Source organism: Acipenser ruthenus, unplaced genomic scaffold, assembly GCF_902713425.1.
Source record: "Acipenser ruthenus unplaced genomic scaffold, fAciRut3.2 maternal haplotype, whole genome shotgun sequence".
Classification (NCBI taxonomy): Eukaryota; Metazoa; Chordata; class Actinopteri; order Acipenseriformes; family Acipenseridae; genus Acipenser; species Acipenser ruthenus.
Window position 1 is genome coordinate 16,383 of NW_026708122.1, and position 25,453 is coordinate 41,835.

General features: G+C 46.8%; 2 protein-coding genes across 6 annotated transcripts; both read left to right on the forward strand.

Moving 5' to 3' along the window:
• Positions 1-415: 415 nt before the first annotated feature.
• On the forward strand, positions 416-5,124 carry LOC117970238 (trafficking protein particle complex subunit 1-like). 3 transcript variants are annotated; one of them, XM_059019866.1, is made up of 6 exons: positions 416-517; positions 673-781; positions 1,647-1,748; positions 2,196-2,266; positions 3,048-3,186; positions 4,535-5,124. In XM_059019866.1, exons 3-6 carry the CDS (start codon positions 1,650-1,652, stop codon positions 4,661-4,663), a joined length of 438 nt encoding a protein of 145 aa, XP_058875849.1. In that variant the 5' UTR covers positions 416-517; positions 673-781; positions 1,647-1,649; the 3' UTR covers positions 4,664-5,124. The 3 variants fall into 3 exon arrangements, with proteins under 3 accessions (XP_058875849.1, XP_058875850.1, XP_058875848.1); XM_059019867.1 differs by lacking the exon at positions 673-781 and having other exon boundaries at positions 431-517; XM_059019865.1 differs by lacking the exons at positions 416-517; positions 673-781 and adding an exon at positions 529-672.
• A 3,318-nt stretch (positions 5,125-8,442) lies between these two features.
• LOC117962914 (voltage-gated potassium channel subunit beta-3-like) lies at positions 8,443-25,234 on the forward strand. Of its 3 annotated transcripts, XM_059019869.1 has the most exons (15): positions 8,443-8,523; positions 8,940-9,366; positions 14,939-14,982; positions 15,173-15,210; positions 15,699-15,778; positions 16,529-16,573; positions 18,162-18,206; positions 18,822-18,865; positions 20,201-20,287; positions 20,588-20,673; positions 21,237-21,357; positions 21,797-21,891; positions 22,354-22,474; positions 22,964-23,052; positions 23,816-25,234. In XM_059019869.1, exons 2-15 carry the CDS (start codon positions 9,062-9,064, stop codon positions 23,903-23,905), a joined length of 1,290 nt encoding a protein of 429 aa, XP_058875852.1. In that variant the 5' UTR covers positions 8,443-8,523; positions 8,940-9,061; the 3' UTR covers positions 23,906-25,234. The 3 variants fall into 3 exon arrangements, with proteins under 3 accessions (XP_058875852.1, XP_058875854.1, XP_058875853.1); XM_059019871.1 differs by lacking the exon at positions 8,940-9,366 and having other exon boundaries at positions 8,446-8,523; XM_059019870.1 differs by lacking the exons at positions 8,443-8,523; positions 8,940-9,366 and adding an exon at positions 12,336-13,249.
• The last annotated feature ends 219 nt before the right edge of the window (positions 25,235-25,453 follow it).

The following is a 25,453-nucleotide window of genomic DNA, read 5'->3' on the forward strand; positions in this document are numbered from 1 at the left end:
GATTTACCGTGTCCAAGCTGCGTTGCTATGCCAACCGGCACGGATTTACCGTGTCCAAGCTGCGTTGCTATGCCAACCGGCACGGATTTACCGTGTCCAAGCTGCGTTGCTATGCCAACCGGCACGGATTTACCGTTTCCAAATTGTTAAATTGTTTAAAGTGACTGTTTAAATTGTTTATAGTGACTGTTTAAGTGTTTTTTTTTTAAGGAATTATTGTAAATCGGGTGTGTCCAATCACGGTCCTGGAGGGTTCATTCCCCACTCCGGGTTTAACCGGTAAAATTAGATAACGGAGTTCTTCAGGGTCTGGGTGGAGGTTTAAACCATTTAAAACAGGGCTGGAACAAAGACCAGGAGTGGAAGCGACCGCTTTGGACACCTCTGTTTGTCAACAAAAACACTCGCCGGGCAGCAACATTTTATTTCCAGGCGCGTATGCGGTCACCCGAATTGGAGGTCCTAGCGGAGAAACAGGAAGTGTTTCTGTAAACAGACTCGCAGTCCGCGGCCGAAGGTAAAGAAACAGATCGAGTTAAATCTTAAATATGATTATTTCAATGAGACACGGCACACCGGGGCGAGAGACCGCTGCACTGTTACAAACGCGACTCTTATCAGACAGAAACATCTTTTCAATTCAGTAATCTTGTTATGTTTCCCCCCCCCCAGGTAATTATTTGACTGCAGTCCGGCACCGTGTGAAGCTGAGAGAGAAATTCTGCATTAACAGAAACTTAAACACACACCAAGGTTAAACGAAAATAAGAATACAGCGCGGGTGAGTGCAGATCTCTCTGGTGTCGATTATAAGGACGGGATGATCTGATTTACTCTCCGGATCGTATCAATGCACGCAATGCGGTTTCAATCCATGTTGACGCCGCACGATTCTCGCCGGTAGGAGATCGCATCGCGCAAGAAGCCGCTCGATTCACACTCGCTCTACTTGCTGATTTGAAATCGGTTCATTTGTGGTTTAGAAGCGAGCTAAAATAAATAAATTAATTAATAAAAAGGTTCGGCGCAACCGCTAAGTATAACTCGTGTGTGAATAATTGCCCCTCTCCCTCTCTCCCCTTCCCCTCCGCTCTCCTCTCTCTCCCCCCCTCTCCTCTCTCTTCCCCCCCCTCTCCTCTCTCTCCCCCCCACTCTCCTCTCTCCCCCCTCTCCTCTCTCCCCCCCCCTCTCCTCTCTCTCCCCCCTCTCCTCTCTCTCCCCTTTCTCTCTCTCTCTCTCCCCTTTCTCTCTCCCCCTCTCTCTCCTCTCTCTCCCCCCCTCCCCCTCTCTCCCCCCTCTCCTCTCTCTCCCCCCCTCTCCTCTCTCTCCCCTTTCTCTCTCTCTCTCCCCCCCTCTCCCTCTCTCCCCCTCCCCCTTCCCCTCCGCTCTCCTCTCTCTCCCCCCTCTCCTCTCTCTCCCCCCCTCTCCTCTCTCTCCCCCCTCTCCTCTCTCTCCCCCCCCACTCTCCTCTCTCCCCCCCTCTCCTCTCTCCCCCCTCTCCTCTCTCTCCCCCCCTCTCCTCTCTCCCCCTCTCTCTCTCTCTCTCCCCCTCTCTCTCCCCCTCTCCTCCCTCTCTCCCCCCCTCCCCTTTCTCCCCCCCCTCCTCTCTCTCCCCCTCCCCTCCTCTCCCCCTCTCTCTCTTTCAGACGATGACAGTTCACAATCTGTACCTCTTCGATCGGAACGGGGCGTGCTTGCACTACAGCGAGTGGAACCGGAAAAAGCAAGCGGGGATATCGAAGGACGAGGTAAGAGGAACGAACTGCTTCTCTCGGGAGCGGGACACCCAAATCCCATCACACCGTCCCCTTTTAATATTATATACCAGCGTCCTCCCCCCAGGGCGCTTTACAAAACTAAAAAGCGCCGGTAAAAACTCCAACTCGATATATGCTGTAAGCGTTTAAAATATTGATTGATTGATTGATTAGGCATTCCGAATCTGTGTGTGAGTTTTCAAAGCGAAGGAGCTTGAGAGTTAAACGCATTAGCATCGCTACCAGGCCATTCTGTGGTGCTAGATAATGAACAGGTGGATTTGATGGCAAAAGAAAAAAGGGTTATTGAGAAAGGAAGTGGGTGTGGTGCTCACTCTGTGCTGCACTAACCGCTTGTCTCTGCCTCTCTCTCTCCCTCTCTCTCTCCCCCCCTCTCCCCCTCTCCCCCTCTCCCCCTCTCCCTCTCTCTCTCTGCAGGAGTACAAGCTGATGTACGGCATGCTGTTCTCAATCCGCTCTTTCGTCAATAAGATGTCACCTCTGGATATGTATCCTTCCTCTACTGTGCTGCTTATTTATTAAGATTTATGTATGTATGTATGTATGTATCTATGTGTGTATGTATGTATGTATGTATGTATGTATGTATGTATGTATGTATGTATGTATGTATTTAGTTAGTTATCTGTACTCCAAAACAGGTGTAACAACAAACTAGTCATTTAAAAAAAAAAAAAAACTTGTTGAGTTTTTGCTCCAGAGCCCAGCTTCCCACCGTCTCGGTGCGTTCGACGCTCCATTCTCAAGGTGTAAAGTGTGTTTGGAAACGTCGGAGGCACTTTTAGAGGTCCTGGGAAATAGAGATAAGTGAGTGTAGTCGCCGCGGCAACAAAAGCCTACAAGTCCTTCCGCTGTTTGTTTTCAAGGAAATATCACTTTACAGATAAGAGAGGTTATAAAGTCCAGGAAATTCAGTAGAAAATAAGATTTTAGGGCTCTGGACTCTTGACCGGAGGGTCGTGGGTTCAATCCCAGGTGGGGGACACTGCTGCTGTACCCTTGAGCAAGGTACTTTACCTAGATTGCTCCAGTAAAAACCCAACTGTATAAATGGGGAATTGTATGTAAAAATAATGTGATATCTTGTAACTATTGTAAGTCGCCCTGGATAAGGGCGTCTGCTAAGAAATAAATAATAATAATAATAATAATAGAGTTAGGCGAGGTGTTCTGAACCCTTGGAGCCTCCGTCCGCGTTGTTTAGAATCAGCACGGCTGGTAAATGAAGCGTGGCGGTTCTGCTCCTTGACGTCTCGGCCCGACCCGCAGGAAGGACGGCTTCCTGACTTTCCAGACCAGCAAGTACAAGCTGCACTACTACGAAACGCCTTCGGGGGTGAAGGTGGTGATGAACACAGACCTGGGGGTGCCCAACTGCAGAGACACGCTGCACCAGATCTACAGCACGGTGCGGGGGGGGAGGAGGGGTGGGGGGGCTAAAGAAAAGGGGTCTCGATACCAGGAGGTTCAAATCCTGGCTCAGCCACTGACTCCCTGTGTGTGTGTGTGTGTGTGTGTGTGCGTGTGCGTGTGACCCTGAGCAAGTCACCGAACCTCCTTGTGCTCCGTCCTTCGGATGAGACGTCAAACAAACGAGGTCCTATTGGAAGTGACTCTGCAGCAGCAGCAGCAGCAGTTGTTGATGATGCAGAGTTCACCCCCCTAGTCTCTGTGAGTCGCTTTGGATAAAAGTGTCTGCTGAATGACTAAATAATAATAATAATAATAATAATAATAATAATAATAATAATAATAATAAAGGGCTGAAATAAGACACCAGTGCATAGCAGCTGGTTTTACTGCGAGTCTAATCAGACTCACCTGAGCATGTTACCTGAACACACTGTGGGGCTAATCAAGCGTTTAGCAAAACATGTGTTGTAATCCTAACTGGCTGCATCCCAGTTCATATTGGATTCTAGTAGTGTTATTATTATACAGAGCATCCTAGTTCATATTGGATTCTAGTAGTGTTATTATTATACATAGCATCCTAGTTCATATTGTATTCTAGTAGTGTTATTATTATACACAGCATCCTAGTTCATATTGGATTCTAGTAGTGTTATTATTATACACAGCATCCTAGTTCATATTGTATTCTAGTAGTGTTATTATTATACATAGCATCCTAGTTCATATTGGATTCTAGTAGTGTTATTATTATACACAGCATCCTAGTTCATATTGGATTCTAGTAGTGTTATTATTATACATAGCATCCTAGTTCATATTGGATTCTAGTAGTGTTATTATTATACTCAGCATCCTAGTTCATATTGGATTCTAGTAGTGTTATTATTATACATAGCATCCTAGTTCATATTGGATTCTAGTAGTGTTATTATTATACACAGCATCCTAGTTCATATTGGATTCTAGTAGTGTTATTATTATACATAGCATCCTAGTTCATATTGGATTCTAGTAGTGTTATTATTATACACAGCATCCTAGTTCATATTGGATTCTAGTAGTGTTATTATTATACATAGCATCCTAGTTCATATTGGATTCTAGTAGTGTTATTATTATACATAGCATCCTAGTTCATATTGGATTCTAGTAGTGTTATTATTATACACAGCATCCTAGTTCATATTGGATTCTAGTAGTGTTATTATTTGCACTGACTGTAAACTACACTGTGTTTCAATATGAAGCTTGCATTGTAACCCTGCGCTGCCCTGTAACCCCTGTGAGGCGTCTGTCAGATAGATAGATACTAACCCTGGTGTTCTGTGGTGCATTTTCAGATCTACGTGGAGTACATTGTGAAGAATCCCCTGTGCAGTATGAACGAAGCCATTCAGAGCGATCTGTTCTGCTCCAAGCTGGACAGCTTCGTCAGGGGGCTCCCCTTCTTCTCAGCCCGGGCCGGCTAACTTCTACGGGTCACTTGAACCCGGGACACTTCAAACCCCCCCCCCCCCACCCCACCCCCACCCCCGGATAATAAGACAGGATTGGAGGACGGGAGCTGGCACAGGAGGTGTCATTTTGATGAAAACATTACCAGACACTCTGGGATGGAAGCGAGACTCCTGTTGCATAGCAGTTTGATCCGTTCCTGGTTTTAATCAGACACACCTGAGCTTGTTACCTGTACACATCTGTGCCCCCCCCCCCTCCCACCCCCACAAATAAAAACAATGCTAACTTTCTTATTCTTGCAATGAGGAGGGGCACGAAACAGGGTTTCAAATGTACTGACAGGTTGGATCCAGATGGTCAGTTTCTGCCTCTTGAGTGAGACTCGAGTCGCTCTCAAAATGTATTTAAGATGAAACTAGAGTTGTAGGATTAAGACATGAATTAAAAAAAATAAAAAACTATGTGAACATAATTGAGATCTTTTATTTAATGCAATGAAAACAAAAATGCAAAATGATATCGCTTAAAAAAATAAAAGCAAGCCGTAATAGTGGCATTTCATGTTAGATTTTGAATTGTCACATTTTTAAATTTTTTCAGTTTTTCATTTTAAGTAGGTGGAAAACTACAAAGCGCTGGCGTGTGATTCAGTCTGTTAACAAGGTAACATTATTCAGCAGGTTTCATTCGACTTCATGAAGGAAAATGTGTTCCATCTATAGGGTGATGATGCAAAACTTTTGGCCAGATCTCTCTCTCTCTCTCTCTGCCTGCCTGCTTCTCTCTCTTTCTTTCTCTCTATCTCTGCGTGTCTCTCTTTTTCTCTGCCTTCCTCTCTCTCTCCCTCTCCCCTCCTCTCTCTCTCTCTCTCTCTCTCTCTCTCTCTCTCTCTCTCTCTCTCTCTCTCTCTCTCTCTCTCCCCTCCTCTCTCTCTCTCTCTCTCCCCTCCTCTCTCTCTCCTCTCTCTCTCTCTCCTCTCTCTCTCTCTCCTCTCTCTCTCTCATATTTCAACATGATGACTTCACTGAGTTGCGGATGATAAAGTCTCGGATTTGGATCCGCAGGGTGCAGATCTGCGGTGCATTGAACGAGACAGAAGTATAAACGCTGAAGCAGCTACAGTATCGCAGCACAGCGTGTGGACGGCTGATGCCAACGTGAACTGAAAAATCCTGTTCGCTTAGTCAGCTCACCTGTAAGGGTGAACCAGAGATGTGACATTATTCAGCCGGGTTTCAATCGACTTTGTGAAGCAACATTAATTCCAGAGCTCTGTACCAAAGGGCTCATAGATTTGTGTGTGTGTGTGTGTGTGTGTTTTAATCTGCTTTCACTCGCATTCAGAGCCCAGGCGGGGTAAACACTTATTATTGGGGGTATTTGACGGTTATATAAGCGTACGCTTAACTGGGGCTTCGGTAAAAAACAATTTGCGTTATGAAACGGATGCCTAGATGGGTGTGCGCGCAGACTGAAGGGGGTGTGAGTGTGTTCAATAATTCAACAGCGACAGATTGCAGCGTGCGTCCTGTTAGCGTAAACAAGCGTGGCTCTCGCCGCCCTGCCGGTATCGCTTTCCCTGCTCCTGGTACCGCAGTGCCCGTCCGAATCCACGGCAGCGGTGTTTGAGAGGTGTCTGTCTGTTTGTTTGTTTGTTTGTTTGTTTGTTTGTTTGTTTGACGTTGTTGTAAAATACACACCGAACATAAATCCACATAGTTCACGGTGAAAGCGAGACAGACAGGCGGTGTGTGTGAGTCTGTGGCGTGTAGAGCCGGGCAGAGCAGCTGCCCCCTGCGCTGCAGGCTATTCTGTTTCACTGAGAGAGACTGAAGGGGGGGTCATTACACGGGGAGGAGAATTAACCCGTCAAGCGCCACTTTCCACATTTCTGCAGCATTTTTAACTAACCTGTTATTATTATTATTATTATTATTATTATTATTATTATTATTATTAATAACTATATCGTGTTATGAAAACTTACTCTAATTTAACAGTAAAGGTTTTTAAATATCAAATAAGAAACCGAAGCGGAACGTAAAAATGATCAATTTCTTGTTGTTTCCGCCGATCTGATTAGAATCAGTCGATTGAATGGGACGTTATCAAGCAAAGATCATCCCATACGAATGTGCCAGTAGGTATCTACTAGCCTCCTAAACCCTAAATCTCCCCCCACCCACCCCACCCCACCCCACCCCACCCCTAAACCTAATCTCTACCCCTAAACCTAACTGTGTTACTATTAAAGTCATTTTTAGTATTATTTCCACAGCGCTTGTTTGGCGCCCTCTAGCGGCTCCTACACCCGCACGTCCATTAAAGCGCTTGATCCGGACCGGCTCTCCCTGTTGAGAGGCTAGCAGGTCCCACTGGCTCAGTCCTATGAGATGATGTTTGCTTGATAACGTCCCATTGAATCGCCTGATCTCAGTCAGACCGGGTGGTTGATTTTACCCACAGGGATGATGATAAAGTGGTTCTATGCGTGGAGCTTCACAGCCGGCGTGAAATTTCTCTGGTTAAGGGAAACGCGTCCGACTTTACTGTCCTCAAAACAGGACGCAGCAGTTTGTCGGCAAAACGAAGGATTTCAAAAGAAATCTATGAAATATTGATTCGGAATGTATCGAATGACATAGCTCGTGTTCTGCTCCCCCCCCCCCCCCCCCCCCCAAAAGACAAATTAATTAAATTAAATTGAATACTTGTTTATACACATCAAACACGCCAAGTCAGGTGTTTAATATTTAACGAGATTTCATTTTCAAAATGTTAGAAGCATGTATGAAACAGAATCCGACTAATACCTCATGTAACAAGAACGCTTTCCACTGGCCTTGTTGTGGCAACAAAACCAGCATCGTTACCAGACCTCTCTGTGCTTTACAATGCTTCCCTATGCTTTACCAGACCTCTCTGTGCTTTACAATGCTTCCCTATGCTTTACCAGACCTCTCTGTGCTTTACAATGCTTCCCTATGCTTTACCAGACCTCTCTGTGCTTTACAATGCTTCCCTATGCTTTACCACACCTCTCTGTGCTTTACAATGCTCCCCTATGCTTTACCAGACCTCTCTGTGTTTTACAATGCTTCCCTATGCTTTACCAGACCTCTCTGTGCTTTACAATGCTTCCCTATGCTTTACCACACCTCTCTGTGCTTTACAATGCTTCCCTATGCTTTACCACACCTCTCTGTGCTTTACAATGCTTCCCTATGCATAGAGAGGTGTGGTAAAGCATTGTATTTATGCTGTATATAAATAATGTGCTGTGGTTTTTGAAAGGCATTGGGTTTCCTGCGGTGCTGAACAGATTAAGCCTCATGAGATAAACGCTTTCTTGGCACTATTGCCCTGATCAAATAGGGGACATTAGTTTTTAAGCCCTTCTGCTAATCTGACACTGGTGCCCGTGGATTTATGTGTGATGAGGACACGGGTGAAGCGGCAGCATCATGGAGGTCAAGTCTCAAGGCTTACCTGCTTTTTTTTTTTACACAATTTTGAGAGTCTCACGGCCGTGCCATGGATTCTCGCGTGTGTGTGCGTGCGTTATTGTTTGAGATGCTGCAGAACCCTTTATACACGATCCAGCGGTAAATCCAACACAGCTGCCGGCGTGCATAGCCCTGAAGTCCAGGTCAGTGGCGTAAACATTTGCAAAAACATTTGCGCCTGGGCGCAAACCCTATTCTGCGCGGAGGGGCGGGCCTGGAACGCTCAGGTAGGAACGTCACAGGTGCGGCGTGTGTACTTAAGAGAGCGCTCCGGGGAATCCGGCAGCAGTGAGGAGGGAGAGAGAGAAGCGAGTTCAGGACCTTCAGGATCCTTTCTGCTGAGCAGCGGTTCAGTGTATGGCGGGGTCTGTATTCTACCGGGATGCTTTCTAGAAAGGATATATTTTTGTCCCAATCCTTTTTTTTCTTTTGGTGGTTGTGTTTTTTTTTTCATTACTTAAATAAAATATAATAATAATAATAATTGTAATTATTTTCATTTGGAAAGCAGACTTTTGTTCACGTTGGAAAATTGTATGTATCTTCCATCGTTTACTTATAATAATAATAATAATAATAATAATAATAATAATAATAATAATAATAATAATAATAATTGAAAACATATTTAATTAATCTTTTTTTAAATTAAGAAAAAAATACAGTTTTTTAATTAAGTAAATTTTACATTTTTTATTTATTTATTGTTACAAAAAAAAATAATAGGTACAAATAAAAACGCATAGAAGTTGCGTTGTTTTTTTGTTTTTTTTTTTTTTAGCATTTACAGAATCATCCTCACATCTTATCACGAAACTTGACAAAAAAAAAACCAACTCAAACCCACAAGAACTCGAAGCAAAAAAACACCTCAACACCTAAACGCGACCACCCCTCCCCGAAATGTTCGCCGGTGCTTCCCGCGGCGGAGGCGGAGGCGGGGGCGGAGGCGGGGGAAAGGGAGGTAAATTCAGCGTGGAGGAACTGTACGGAATATCCAACAACAAACGACCCAAACCAGCCCCCGCCACGCTGCTCAAAACCGGCACCAGCAAGACCCGCGACTCGGGGAGCAAAGGCGAGCTGACCAGCCAGATTCTGGAAGCGGCCCGGAAGCTGATGGACAAGCGGCGGACGGAGCGCTATCTGCGGGAGTGTGGGGTCTCCCCGACCGAGGGTGTTGCGGAGCGCACGGGCATGCCGTACAGGTAACACGACGACTGATATCCGACACTTTGCATGAAGCTTGCGTTAGTTTTACTGGCAATACACGCACGTTTTCCCAGTTTTTTTATAAGGAGAGAGAGAGAGAGAGAGACAGAGACAGAGAGGCAATATGTATATCATTTAATTTTAAGTACACAGGTGTACAGAACTCAGCGACTCACTGAACAGAAGACTATCGCATTAGGCTGTGTTGCACCATTCAGAATAGTTGAGCATTGCGAAGCCCAGAGAGGCATGGTTAAGCGTAAACGCATGCATTCTGTAAACAGAGTTATCTGCACGGATTGCGGCTCCTGATATTAAAAATAAATAAAAAATAGTAATACATAAATAAACAGTATGTGTGTAGTTGCATTTAGAACCATTCAAAAACCATTGCAAAAAAAACCAAACACTAATTTAAAAGGAGGACTTTGGCTATTGACTGTAAGTATGCTTGAGCTGAGAGGTTGCGCGTGAGGGTTCAGGACCGCACGCGGGCTCCTACACCTGCAGATTGTTATTATCTTTCAACATCATTTGAGGTCAAGCCCCTCCCCCCTCCCCTCCCCTCCCCTCCCCTCCCCCTCCCCTCCCCTCCCCTCCCCTCCCTCCTCCCTATCTCCTTCCCCCTCCCCTCCCCTCCCTCCTCCCTATCTCCTCCCCCCTCCCCTCCCCCCTCCCCTCCCTCCTCCCTATCTCCTTCCCCCTCCCCTCCCTCCTCCCTATCTCCTCCCCCCTCCCCTCCCCTCCCCTCCCTCCTCCCTATCTCCTCCCCCCTCCCCTCCCCTCCCCTCCCCTCCCCTCCCTCCTCCCTATCTCCTCCCCCTCCCCTCCCCTCCCCTCCCTCCTCCCTATCTCCTTCCCCCTCCCCTCCCCTCATTCTCCAACCAATCGACCAATCGATCCTTATTTTTATATAGCGCCTTTCACGATAGACCAAACTGGTCCCCAGCCTCAGATCTGGCGCTGTGCTTGTGTTCTTTCCAATCCCAGCGAATGGCAGTGCGCGCTTTGTCCCAGCGGTGACCACTGGATACAGGATGCTAGATCCGTAGCAACAATACAAGATTTAGCCTTGAACCCCACATCTGCCTCGCAAAATCGGATAGCTATTTAAAGCACAGGGAATGTGTCGCTTTTTTAGCCAAAAGCGACGTTTCAGCGCAGTGTTGACAGGAGAGCGGTGGGCGGACAGACAGCCCGTCGGGCGTTTTGTAGCGAGGCTGGTTCGCCGGACCGAGAGGCACAAACTCAGAGACTCTCCATAGCAAAAAAGAAAGACACTAAAGACAAGACTTTCATAAGGACTGCAACTGAGGTTCCGACAGGAGCGCAGAGAAGCTGTTCGGAGACGCACGGGATCCACAGAGCGCGGAGGAGAGCGAGGGAGACTGAGAAGGGGCGAGGAGAGCTGCGGAGGGCTAAGCGTTGCTTAGCTGTACAGAGAGATCAGGACTTCTACAGGAGCGCTCAGGTCAACGAAGGCAAGGGGTGTAGCGCTCAGGAGAGCTGATGTACTCCAAGAAGAACTGCAGCGATCTGTTCGGGAGCCCCCAGAGACGGGCGAGGGGGGCGGGGGGCGGCAGTTTGGGAGCCAAGCGGAGGACGTCGAGTCAGCCCGCGCCGGAGCAGCGAGCCTCCCCACCTCCTCGCTGCCCCGCCCTGCCCAGCCAGCAGAAGAGCCTGGAGGAGTTTCTGAGGCAGCACTGCCTCCCCCCGTCCCTCCACAGCGGCATAGCGCACAGGTACCGGGGAGAGGGGCGAGACTGTCGGGGTCTGCCCGACCTGGGGAGAGGGGCTCACTGTACTGCTGCACCGCGCTGGGCTTTGAAAGTGGGCAGGATCCGGGCTGGACAGGGTCTTGCTGTGCGCTGGGCTGCAGTGTGGAAGGCAGCGGGTTTGAGGAGCTCAGTGGTTAGATAAAGACAGCGCTGGGCTGCAGTGTGGAAGGCAGCGGGTTTGAGGAGCTCAGTGGTTAGAGTGCTGGGCTGCAGTGTGGAAGGCAGCGGGTTTGAGGAGCTCAGTGGTTAGGGTGCTGGGCTGCAGTGTGGAAGGCAGCGGGGTTGAGGAGCTCAGTGGTTAGGGTGCTGGGCTGCAGTGTTTTCTCGTTTGGGGTCACAGCTGTCGCTTGCAGAGCGCTGGATCGCGGTGTCTGTCTCTTCTAGAGGAGTACGGAGCCCGTGGGTGCAGGGCAGCGCCGTGGCTTTCCTGTCTCTGTGAATCAGTCACTGACAAGTCACATGACGCAAGACATCTTCCCTGAGCGCTGCCTCGCTCCCAGACTGCATCTTAATCACAGTCAAACCAGCTGCTGTCTGCAGCTACGGTCAAACCGGCTTCATAGGCAGGCTTACCAATTGATGATGATGATGATGATGATGATGATGATCGCTTTGGTTAGGTCTCACTCCGCTTAATATCACTCGCACGTGTAACTGCTTTCCACCGCACTTCATATCACCTAGGGTTAGATAGTTTCCATGTTAAGTAAGCGGCTGTTCGCTATCTAACGCTTTTTTTCCCCCGACGCATCAAACAGCACAGGGTAGCATTTCGGACGCTTCAGTGCGCATGCCTGCAGTATTTACTCGTTTCACGCCACGTGTTGCGCACGCACCGCAGTATATAGACTCTGTACGGAAAGGAAACCAGAGAAGCCCGCTGTAATTCACACACAGTGTCAGCGTGGCGTGCAGGGGGGCAGTTCAGCGCTGCAGAACAACACCGGACGAGGAAGACGGCTGCTGTAGCTTAGTGTGGCCACCAGGGGGCGGTCCAGTGTTGGAAATAATACAACAGTGCCTTTCGAAAAACAGTCCAGGGTTTGCATGAACACACACACACACACACACACACACACACACCCCTCTCTCTCTCTCTCTCTCGCTCTCTCCTTCCGTCCCATCGTGTGGCACGGAAGGGGTTAAATTATGCTGCTGTCTTTTGTAAAGAAAGAGAAAAGAGGCGGAGAGAGAGAGAGAGAGAGAGAGAGAGAGAGAGAGAGAGAAAAATATATTTATGACAGGGAGCGACGTGAATGCTAATCCGCGCTAGACTGTAGACAGCAGTGTATGTTTGTGCGTGTGCGTGTGCGTATCACACAGCACCGAGACACCACAGCACTCGCGTATCACGGGGGCTTGCGTGCGCCGGAGACACAAGGACGGGTTCATTCATCTTTCTAATGCAACAACGGCGTATGAACAAGCGGAACAATTAGAGAAAAACAAAATCAACGGGGCTTCCTTTTATATATATTATGTATTGTCTGTCTGTTTTATGTGTGATTTCTAATAGAACTGTCAACATCGGCTGTTGATTTTTTTTTAAGCGACTGCAGCAACAGTAGCGAAAAAAAACCCACACATCTCATCAACGCTGCCACCCAATCCAATCCAACCGGGCTGAGCCGAGGACTGAGGAGGACGGGCGAGCCAAGCAAAGCGCACGACGCGTTTAATTTAATATATATGTACCTCAATGCAGATACAGACACATCTACTCAAAGAAACACACACGGTTACCGCCGCTGCGCTCGCTGGCGTGTCTGCTAAGCCCCTCGATTCGGTCCGCAGTCTCTCTCTCTCACACACACAGCGCCACGATGCAGGTCTCCATGGCTTGCACGGAGCACAACCTGAAGAGCCGGCTCAGCGATGATCGGTTATGCGGGGTGCGTTCGTCCTCTTCCGCGGCGGCGGGGGGCAGTTGCCCCAGTGGCGGGCAACTGGGCAACGGGAGCGGGCATTACCATCACCCGCAAGTCAAAGGGCGGACGGCGGTGTCGGTGGCCGTGCCGACTCGAAACGGGTACCATAGCCTAGCCCACCTGCCGATTTTCTTGAAAGAGACGACCGGGCGCAGCACGGGAATGAAATACAGGTGAGCATGCTTTCAGTTCATATATATGATGTGAACTGTCCAGCCACCCCCCCATCTATTTGAATGATGTTAATGGAGCCGCGCTATCTCGGACACCAGACACCCATGAATAAGAGCTGACCAGCTCGTGCAACATTTTGTTTTGTATTTATTTATGTGTTTTTTTTTCTGTCAATACCAGAGCCTAGTCAAGTGGACAAGACTGACTGCTCCCCCCCCCTCCACCTCCTATTACACATTGATAGCGATGCCCTCCTCACAAAGGCTATGTATTCTGCCGTGACGGCTCGCAATGCACAGCTAGACTCGCTGACATCACAACACATCCCTCAACTCAACCTGCATAGAAACGCTTGAAAAAAAAAACACAACATCCTGCTGGTGTGAGTCTTTTCAGATGAGACGTAAAAACCAGCGAGCTCCTATTGGAAGTGACTCTGCAGCAGCAGCAGCAGCAGTTGATGATGCAGAGTTCACCCCCCTAGTCTCTGTTGCTTTGGAGAAAAGCATCTGCTGAATGACTCGTTAATTATATTGTGCGATTAACACAGAGCGATTCTCTCAATGCAATAATTAGTCAGTTTAATACTGATGTGTTTGAACGCTTCAATAACAGCAAGCAATATGAGAAGAGGTATTGACTGTGCATATTCAGAGATCTCTTCATTGCTGTGGTCTAGCAAAGGATCTGTAAGCAAGCCTTTTTATACATAACCTGCAGTGACATCGTTCTGCAACAGTTCTTTTGTAACTGTTTCACTGTACCTCTCTGTGCTTTACAATGCTTCCCTATGCTTTACCAGACCTCTCTGTGCTTTACAATGCTTCCCTATGCTTTACCAGACCTCTCTGTGCTTTACAATGCTTCCCTATGCTTTACCAGACCTCTCTGTGCTTTACAATGCTTCCCTATGCTTTACCAGACCTCTCTGTGCTTTACAATGCTTTCCTATGCTTTACCAGACCTCTCTGTGCTTTACAATGCTTCCCTATGCTTTACCAGACCTCTCTGTGCTTTACAATGCTTTCCTATGCTTTACCACACCTCTCTGTGCTTTGCAATGCTTCCCTATGCTTCTTTAAAGCTAAACAATGGCACACTATGGTTAACACAGAGTAAAACCACAGAGAAGGAGCATTGGAAAGTTGTCAAATGACAGTAAATGTGCCTCCACTGTGAGACATGGAAGCTTTCCCATTGCAGTGTGCTGTGCTTGCTGACAGCTGATTCATTCAAAGCCCGTGTTGTCAGCATTGTTGTGTAAAGCGACGCACGGCTGACAGGCGCTTCACAGTGTCGATGGAGAGGCGCTTCTCCGCGGCGTTGATTTTTGTGTCTGTGCTGTTGCTGATTTGAGGTCTCGAGGGCATCGGGTATCCAGCGCTCTCCTCGTTCTGTACTGCATGGGGAGAAATCTAGAAAAATGCCCTTTTGAAATGATGCAGCCTGCCTGCGGTGATGAAGGGTGGAAGCTGGGCTGGATGCTGACTGTCTCAGCGACGCTCAAACCAGCCTCACTCAGCAAAGCGAATCCACTTCAAAGAAAAATAGCAGAACATCTGAAAAGTGTTGGAACGAGACGGGAAGGAGGTTGTCGTTGGCTTGTGCTCTTCTTGGGTCTTGTAACCGGTTGCAGTTTAACCTCTCTCCTCTCTCTCTCTCTCTCTCTCTCTCTCTCTCGGTTTCAGAAACCTGGGGAAGTCTGGGCTCCGGGTCTCCTGTGTGGGTTTAGGTGAGTCATTCAATCACTAGGAACGTTGTTAGAAAAGTTTCCCACCAGAAATAACCAGACCTCTCTGTGCTTTACAATGCCGATAGAGACACAGAGAGACATCGTCAGATAGACGGACAGACTGTTTGATAAGCCCATGCCTGTTTTCTCTGTGTGAATGCATTGATTAATACGGATCCCTCTATTTCAGGAACATGGGTCACGTTTGGATCGCAGATCACCGATGAGGTGAGCAGCGACTGGGCTGAGCTGCGAGAAAATACAGCCAGGCAGTCCACTGTGCAGCTTTGAACTCTTCATAGTTACACAGCAATGCCACACCCCCTACACACGCCACACCCCCTGCACTAGCCACACCCCCTGCACACGCCACACCCCCTGCACACACCACACCCCCTACACACACCACACCCCCTACACACACCACACCCCCTACACAAGCCACACACCCCTACACAAGCCACACCCCCTACACACACCACACCCCCTACACAAACCACACCCCTACACAAGCCACACCCCCTAAACAAGCCACACATCCCTACACACACCACACCCCCTACACAAACCACACCCCTACACAAGCCACACCCCCTAAACAAGCCACACACCCCTACACACGCCACACCCCATGCTGCTGTCTGTCTGCCTGTCTGGATCAAGGTTGTGTGATTGGCAGGTCATCAGAATTAACCCCTCCCCTTGTCGCTCTTCAGACCGCGGAGAGTCTGGTGACGCTGGCGTACGAGAGCGGAGTGAATCTCTTCGACACGGCCGAAGTCTACGCGTCAGGGAGGTGAGTCGCCTCCCCTTCTACCTGTAGTGTAATTCGTGTTTCCGGTGCTATACCCCGGACTGTTCCACTCTCCTGTAAGAACTGATCCCTGCTGAGCCAGTCGGGTCTCTCAATCAGCACTGAGAAACGCAGCGTGACTCTCTCCCAGCTTCGTCGCTCGCTTCAGATCCGCGCTCGGGACCCGCCTGTTCTCTCTCGCTTTCCACGCTCTCTAAGTCTCGTGTCTGTTATTAGCTGATGTGCCTTTTGATAGTTTTTGTTTTTTTTAACTGTATCTTAATGCTCATGATTCTATAGGACTATCCACGCCTCCACAATGTTCTAGAGTTTTCACATCCTAGCCTTGTATTAAATGTGTTATGCCTTGTATCTCACTGCATGATGTGTTATGCCTTGTTTTTCACTATATTTAATGTATTGTGCATTTTTTTTACAAAGTTATGGCAGGGCAAGTACTTTTCGAACTCTGCACAGAGTTAAATAATAATAATATATATATAGTAGTTAGTTTATGCTGCCATCTGCTGGTGTAAGAGGGGAATGACCTTGGATTAAAGATACCGGTTGAAAAGCGCAGCGCTGAGTGAGAACAGAGGGATCTTCGGACAGCCGCGTCTCTGTGGAAGCGCTCCTAACAAACAACCCAGACAAGACGCCTTTATTTAAATCTCAACCCAGACAAGACGCCTTTATTTAAATCTCAACTGAGTTGTTGAATACTGAAGCTTTTTTTTTTTTTTTTTTTCACAGAGCGGAAACTACCCTGGGAAACATACTTAAGAAAAAAGGATGGAGGTAAAATTATTATTATTATTATTATTATTATTATTATTATTATTATTTATTTGGCAGACCCCTTTATCCCAGGCGACTCACGCAGGTGTTCCAGGGCAGCACAGGGTTACAATGCAAGCTTCATATTGAAACACAGTGTAGTTTACAGCCAGTGCAAATAATAACACTACTAGAATCCAATATGAACTAGGATGCTGTGTATAATAATAACACTACTAGAATCCAATATGAACTAGGATGCTATGTATAATAATAACACTACTAGAATACAATATGAACTAGGATGCTATGTATAATAATAACACTACTAGAATCCAATATGAACTAGGATGCTCTGTATAATAATAACACTACTAGAATCCAATATGAACTAGGATGCTATGTATAATAATAACACTACTAGAATACAATATGAACTAGGATGCTCTGTATAATAATAACACTACTAGAATCCAATATGAACTAGGATGCTCTGTATAATAATAACACTACTAGAATCCAATATGAACTAGGATGCTATGTATAATAATAACACTACTAGAATCCAATATGAACTAGGATGCTATGTATAATAATAACACTACTAGAATCCAATATGAACTAGGATGCTCTGTATAATAATAACACTACTAGAATCCAATATGAACTAGGATGCTCTGTATAATAATAACACTACTAGAATCCAATATGAACTAGGATGCTCTGTATAATAATAACACTACTAGAATCCAATATGAACTAGGATGCTATGTATAATAATAACACTACTAGAATACAATATGAACTAGGATGCTATGTATAATAATAACACTACTAGAATCCAATATGAACTAGGATGCTCTGTATAATAATAACACTACTAGAATCCAATATGAACTAGGATGCTCTGTATAATAATAACACTACTAGAATCCAATATGAACTAGGATGCTGTGTATAATAATAACACTACTAGAATACAATATGAACTAGGATGCTGTGTATAATAATAACACTACTAGAATCCAATATGAACTAGGATGCTGTGTATAATAATAACACTACTAGAATCCAATATGAACTAGGATGCTCTGTATAATAATAACACTACTAGAATCCAATATGAACTAGGATGCTCTGTATAATAATAACACTACTAGAATCCAATATGAACTAGGATGCTGTGTATAATAATAACACTACTAGAATCCAATATGAACTAGGATGCTCTGTATAATAATAACACTACTAGAATACAATATGAACTAGGATGCTCTGTATAATAATAACACTACTAGAATCCAATATGAACTAGGATGCTATGTATAATAATAACACTACTAGAATCCAATATGAACTAGGATGCTATGTATAATAATAACACTACTAGAATCCAATATGAACTAGGATGCTGTGTATAATAATAACACTACTAGAATCCAATATGAACTAGGATGCTGTGTATAATAATAACACTACTAGAATCCAATATGAACTAGGTTACAGCAGGTTAGGGTTACAGTGAGTTGTCTCCACAGTGACGTGTATAGAGAGCAGACCTGCCTGGCTCTGTTTGTAACTGAGGTCTCTGTTTATCTCCTCTGCTCAGGAGATCCAGTTTTGTCATCACCACCAAGATTTACTGGGGAGGACAGTGAGTAAAAAAAACACAGGGTCCGACCATCACTGACCACAGGGTCCGACCATCACTGACCACAGGGTCCGAGCATCACTGACCACAGGGTCCGAGCATCACTGACCACAGGGTCTGAGCATCACTGACCAGAGCATCACTGACCACAGGGTCTGAGCATCACAGACCACAGGGGTGTGGGGTGTGTTTTTCAGGGGTGTGTTTTTCAGGGGTGTGGGGTGTGTTTTTCAGGGGGGTGTTTTTCAGGGGTGTGGGGTGTGTTTTTCAGGGGTGTGTTTTTCAGGGGTGTGGGGTGTGTTTTTCAGGGGTGTGGGGTGTGTTTTTCAGGGGTGTGTTTTTCAGGGGTGTGGGGTGTGTTTTTCAGGGGTGTGTTTTTCAGGGGTGTGGGGTGTGTTTTTCAGGGGTGTGGGGTGTGTTTTTCAGGGGTGTGTGGTGTGTTTTTCAGGGGTGTGTTTTTCAGGGGTGTGGGGTGTGTTTTTCAGGGGTGTGGGGTGTGTTTTTCAGGGGTGTGTGGTGTGTTTTTCAGGGGTGTGGGGTGTGTTTTTCAGGGGTGTGGGGTGTGTTTTTCAGGCGTGTAATGGAAGTTGAATAATCCAGACCTGCCTTGTCTTTCAGGGCTGAGACTGAGAGAGGGCTGTCCAGGAAGCACATCATCGAAGGTACAGTGTGACTCTCTCTCCAGACACCTCCTTCAGTGTGACTCTCTCTCTCCAGACATCTCCTTCAGTGTGACTCTCTCTCTCTCCAGACATCTCCTTCAGTGTGACTCTCTCTCTCTCCAGACACCTCCTTCAGTGTGACTCTCTCTCCAGACACCTCCTTCAGTGTGACTCTCTCTCTCTCCAGACATCTCCTCCTTCAGTGTGACTCTCTCTCCAGACATCTCCTTCAGTGTGACTCTCTCTCCAGACACCTCCTTCAATGTGACTCTCTCTCCAGACATCTCCTTCAGTGTGACTCTCTCTCTCTCCAGACATCTCCTCCTTCAGTGTGACTCTCTCTCCAGACACCTCCTTCAGTGTGACTCTCTCTCTCTCCAGACATCTCCTTCAGTGTGACTCTCTCTCTCTCCAGACATCTCCTTCAATGTGACTCTCTCTCCAGACATCTCCTTCAGTGTGACTCTCTCTCTCTCCAGACATCTCCTCCTTCAGTGTGACTCTCTCTCTCTCCAGACATCTCCTCCTTCAGTGTGACTCTCTCTCCACAGACATCTCCTTCAATGTGACTCTCTCTCCAGACATCTCCTTCAATGTGACTCTCTCTCCAGACACCTCCTTCAGTGTGACTCTCTCTCTCTCCAGACATCTCCTTCAATGTGACTCTCTCTCCAGACATCTCCTTCAGTGTGACTCTCTCTCTCTCCAGACATCTCCTCCTTCAGTGTGACTCTCTCTCCACAGACATCTCCTTCAGTGTGACTCTCTCTCTCTCCAGACATCTCCTTCAATGTGACTCTCTCTCCAGACATCTCCTCCTTCAATGTGACTCTCTCTCTCCAGACATCTCCTTCAATGTGACTCTCTCTCCAGACATCTCCTCCTTCAATGTGACTCTCTCTCCAGACATCTCCTCCTTCAATGTGACTCTCTCTCCAGACATCTCCTCCTTCAATGTGACTCTCCAGACATCTCCTCCTTCAGTGTGACTCTCTCTCTCCAGACATCTCCTTCAGTGTGACTCTCTCTCTCCAGACATCTCCTCCTTCAATGTGACTCTCTCTCCAGACATCTCCTCCTTCAATGTGACTCTCCAGACATCTCCTCCTTCAGTGTGACTCTCTCTCTCCAGACACCTCCTTCAGTGTGACTCTCTCTCTCCAGACATCTCCTTCAGTGTGACTCTCTCTCTCCAGACATCTCCTTCAGTGTGACTCTCTCTCTCTCCAGACATCTCCTCCTTCAGTGTGACTCTCTCTCTCCAGACATCTCCTCCTTCAGAGTGACTCTCTCTCTGCTCCTGCCCCGGTGTTAACGCTGCCCTCTTGTGTTCAGGTCTGAAGGGCTCCCTGGACAGGCTGCAGCTGGACTATGTGGACATCGTGTTCGCAAACAAGACGGACACCAACTGCCCCATGGAAGGTAAAACCGGGCTAGACAGAGTTCACACAAACTGTTTTAAAATGTCAATAATGGCAGGGCTGGCTCACAGTGTAAAGTCCTGTGTGTGTCTCTGTGTGGCAGGGCTGGCTCACAGTGTAAAGTCCTGTGTGTGTGTGTGTGTGTGTGTGTGGCAGGGCTGGCTCACAGTGTAAAGTCCTGTGTGTGTGTGTGTGTGTGTGGCAGGGCTGGCTCACAGTGTACAGTCCTGTGTGTGTGTGTGTGTGTGTGGCAGGGCTGGCTCACAGTGTAAAGTCCTGTGCCTGTGTCTCTGTGTTGCAGAGGTGGTCCGCGCCATGACGTTCGTTATCGATCATGGGATGGCAATGTACTGGGGCACGTCCCGCTGGAGCGCAATGGAAATCATGGTGAGGAGAGACTGCCAGGGGAGTCCCGCTACCCTGGGACAGCTCGGGACAGCTCGGGACAGCTCGGGCTTTTCAACTCGCAATGCATGCTGGTGCGTCTGACCTGTCTCACAGCAGGACTGCGTGGACCAGAATGCATTGCTTTGAAAGAAGGTGTCGCTGCGGAGTACACACAAAATATTTAAGGATCAACACAAAAAATGTTAATTATTTAATTTAAAAAAAATTCACGGCATTTCAGACAAATCCCTTCAGCTGTGTAGAAATATATATATGAGTTTTTTTCTTGGGTGTACGCAAAATATTTAAATGATGAAACATTTTTTTAAAAATAATTTTAAACCTTATGTGCACATACAAAAAAAGTGTACATTCTATCCTTTGTGACCCGCACGCACGCCTCACAGACACACACACTCACACACACACACACACTCACACTGACACACACACTCACACTCACACTGACACACACACGTGCTGCCCTATTCCTGTATGTATTCAGGTCTCTCAATGCTGCTGTCAGTTGCTGACTGGGTGTATTTCTCTCCTCCCGCCACTAGGAGGCGTACTCCGTGGCGCGGCAGTTCAATCTGATCCCTCCGATCTGCGAGCAGGCCGAGTACAACCTGTTCCAGCGGGACAAGGTGGAGGTGCAGCTCCCCGAACTCTTCCACAAGATCGGTGAGTCAGGGGCCCGCCCGGGCTCAGGGGCCACGAGGCAACGTGCAGCTCGGAACCCACTGCAATTATAATTATTAATGATTAGTCATATAGCAGACGCTTTTATCCAAAGTGACTCACAGAGACTAGGGGGGTGAACTCTGCATCATCAACAACTGCTGCTGCTGCTGCAGAGTCACTTCCAATCGGACTGGCTTAATTTAATACCTGACGATTTTTTTAAAACTCTTCTTAAAGGCTAGTGTTTTCTGTGCTTCCATTGAAAATGAATAATCATAAAAACTGTCTCTGTCTGTGTGTCTGTGTGCCTGTCTGTCTGTCTGTGTGCCTGTCTGTCTGTCTGTGCCTGTCTGTCTGTCTGTCTGTCTGTCTGTCTGTCTGTGTGTCTGTGTGCCTGTCTGTCTGTGCCTGTCTGTCTGTCTGTCTGTGTGTCTGTCAGGGGTGGGCACGATGACCTGGTCCCCCCTGGCGTCGGGTCTCATCACGGGGAAGTACTGCGAGAGGGTTCCTGACTCTTCCAGAGCTGCGATGAAGGTAGGAGAGCCCGCCCCCTTTTCTCTCTGCCAGTCCGTCAGACAGCCGGGTCGGTCGGACTCCCCTTTAGAAAAGCTTCTCGCAGTGGAAGCATTGCAAAGTGTAGTCAAGCACAGTGAAAGCACGGTGAAGCACAGGCAAGCACTGTCCTTCAAAGAGGATGGGGATTTTAAAAAGGAACTGGAAATGCATTTTTGAACTGGGGGCGGGACAGGAATTAACCCGACCCTGAGGGGGGATTTGATCTGTTCTGGGCCTGACAAAGATATCTAGCGAGCGAGGGAGCGAGTGAGGGGGTCTGAATAGGTGGACGAAACAGGGAACACAAACCAACAGTACATGTCTGTGTGTCCTGACCCCCTTTCCCTGTCCCTCTCCCCCTCTCTACCTCTCCCCCTCCACCCCTCTTCCTCTCTCTCCTTCTCCCTCTCTCCCCCTCTCTCCCTCCCCCTCTCTCTCTAGGGGTACCAGTGGCTGAAAGAGAAGCTGGGGAGTGAGGAAGGCCAACGACAGCAATCGAAAATAAAAGAGCTCCACCTGCTGGCTGATAGAATGAACTGCACCATCACCCAGCTAGCCATTGGTAAATTGTACCACTGCTTATATATATATATATATATATATATATATATATATATATATATTGCTGTCGGTTTAATCATGAAATCTCTATTATTCCTTCATACAGTGGAATGCAACCTGCTGGAATAATGTTGCCTTGTTAACATAGTGAATTCCACACCAGCGCTTTGCAGTTATCTCCAGATACTTAACAGAAAAATTTTAAAAAATGGCATTCTGAAATCTAACATGAAACACTGCACTGTGTTACTTATGATGACTTTATATATATATAAAGCGATGCCATTTGGTAGTTTTTATTTTTTATTTACATCATTTTAAATATTTTATTTAACGTCATATTTATTTATTTATGTCTTTATTTTTTATTGTGTCTCAGTCCTGAATTTGTAGCTGATTCAAATGGTTTGTCTGTAGCTGTAGATAGCGATGGTTTCTCTGCCCTGTTGTAACACGCTGTGTTTCCTGTGCCCCCCCCTCGCCCCCCCAGCGTGGTGCCTGCGCAGTGAAGGGGTCAGCGCTGTGCTCCTCGGGGTCTCCAGCGTGGAGCAGCTTGTCGAAAACCTGGCGTCCATACGGGTAGGAGTGAGAGAACCTGTCATTATTGTTATTATTATTATTATTATTATTATTATTATTATTATTATTATTATTAATAATAATAATAATAATAATAATAATGATAATAATAATGAGTCATTCAGCAGACGTTTTTATCCAAAGAGACTCACAGAGACTAGGGGGGTGAACTCTGCATCATCAACAACTGCTGCTGCTGCTGCTGCAGAGTCACTTCCAATAGGAGCTCGTTTGTTTGACGTCTCATCCGAAGGACGGAGCACAAGGAGGTTCAGTGACTTGCTCAGGGTCGCACGCACACACACACACACATACACACACACACATACACACACACACATACACACACACACACACACACACACACACACACACACACACACACACACACACACACACACACACACACATACACACACACACACATACACACACACACACACACACACACACACACACACACACACACACACACACACACACACACACATACACACACACACACACACACACATACACACACACACACACACACACATACACACACACACACACACACACACACACACACACACACAGGGAGTCAGTGGCTGAGCTGGGATTTGAACCTCCTGGTGTCAAGACCCCTTTTCTCTAACGACTAGACCCCCGAGCCTCATTGTAATGCCCCCCCCCCCCACCCCCCCCCCCCGATCTTTAATAAAGCAAATGCCTTTTACAGAAGCAGAATGCTGGGCTAACGCAGACTCTCTTCTCTCTTCAGGTCTTGGGCCACATGAACCCCCAAACTGTGAGCGAAATCGACAGCATTCTGGGGAACAAGCCTCACGCCAAGAAGGAACCGCGGGCGTGAGGAGAGAGGGAGAGAGAGAGAGAGAGAGATTTCCTCTCTGCTTTCATCTATGCATGTCTTTACAACATATCGCTTCTATAATAATAATAATAATAATAATAATGATAATAATAATGATAATGATGATGATGAAAACAATCTGCAGCAGCCTTCTTTCAATCCTCTTCCTCCTCGCATCCTTTTCGACGGACGGGAGACGCTCTTTCTCCTCCTGAACAGCATCAGTCCTTCTCTTCCACAGGACCGGCTGTATATCTCCAGCACCTAGCAGGGCTGTCTTATTCTAAACCAATCAGCTTCTAGGCTCCAGCCCCTTAAGAGCAGGCGTGGTCACGGCCGGCCGATGGGAAGGAGGCATGCCCCCCCCCCCCCCCCCAGCACCCCCACCCCTAGGGACAGTCAAAGTCAGTCTGGAAGAATAAGGGAATACTGTGAAAAAATATAACATTTCAAAACTCAGCACTGTGATTAGACTATTCAGAGTGGGCGGGACTGGATTTGCAACTGGTGGCTGGTGATTGGCTCTACTGGCTTGGAAGGTGAAACGGCAGCCGAGGCCAGCTGACTCTGTATACAGTAAACTGCCCAGCATGCACTGGGACATTATTTATATAGGAATGCAATCTATATATATCTATATATAATGTGTGTGTGGTGTGTTTCTCTCTCTGTGGAGAGACAAGCTGTATTAATGAATCCTCCAGTCTTCCATTAGCTTGCTGTGTGTTTATATAGCGACTAGCGCACCTGAACTGGGTCGATTTCATGAACCAGAAAAGCCGTCCTTCCCTCAGCTTTACAATCAGAGTACCAACATCCAAGAAGGTTAACTCCTTTATTTTTTTAAAGCCGATCGGAAGCGAATTTTCCTGAAGTGCTTTTTCATGCCGGCGCCCCGGATGAGAGGACGTCTCGGATTGTAAAGGCGAGGGAAGGACGGCTTTTCTCGCTTTTTGAAATCTGTGCGCTGACGAATGGGTTTGTTTGATTGATTTAAACGCGGCGCATCTTAAAGGCGGCTACGAGTATGCGTGAATCCGCACACACACACACACACACTCCTAATTTGCTCTGAAGAGAGCTATTCTAAATGACTTCCCCTTTAAGACAGCTATTCTAAATGACTTCCCCTTTAAAGAGAGAGCTATGCGGTGTTCAGTACAGCGCAAAACCAGCAGCAACAGAAGTGACTCTGGGAGGGGAAAAAGAAATGTGGATTATCTGTGTGTTTGTGTTTGCTTGTTTGTAAATAATATATACACTGTATTTATTGCAATGCGAATGTTTAAAATATCTAATTTAACAAATAAAAATACAACTCTGAAAATGTTTCCCTTGCACTAACCTTGATTTATTTATTTATTTTTGTCGGCTCAATTATATCAGCCGGCTTTTCTGTACTCGGATTAAAATCTTGTGTTATTGAAAACAACAACAACCAAAAAATAAACCCCAAACAACTGAAAAATGTCTGTGCCTTTCATTACCTCTCTGTTTCATTCCCTCTTTATTTATTTATGTGTTTGGTAAATTAAACTTCCCTTAAAA

Excerpts from the sequence above, each read along its gene's own strand:
- LOC117962914 (XM_059019869.1), top strand. The coding sequence starts at position 9,062 with ATGTTCGCCGGTGCTTCCCGCGGCGGAGGCGGAGGCGGGGGCGGAGGC. Across the intron at positions 9,367-14,938 it reads CGCACGGGCATGCCGTACAG|AAACCTGGGGAAGTCTGGGC; the intron begins GTAACACGACGA and ends TCTCGGTTTCAG. Across the intron at positions 21,892-22,353 it reads CTTCCAGAGCTGCGATGAAG|GGGTACCAGTGGCTGAAAGA; the intron begins GTAGGAGAGCCC and ends CTCTCTCTCTAG.
- LOC117970238 (XM_059019865.1), top strand. Across the intron at positions 1,749-2,195 it reads CGGGGATATCGAAGGACGAG|GAGTACAAGCTGATGTACGG; the intron begins GTAAGAGGAACG and ends CTCTCTCTGCAG. Across the intron at positions 3,187-4,534 it reads TGCACCAGATCTACAGCACG|ATCTACGTGGAGTACATTGT; the intron begins GTGCGGGGGGGG and ends GTGCATTTTCAG.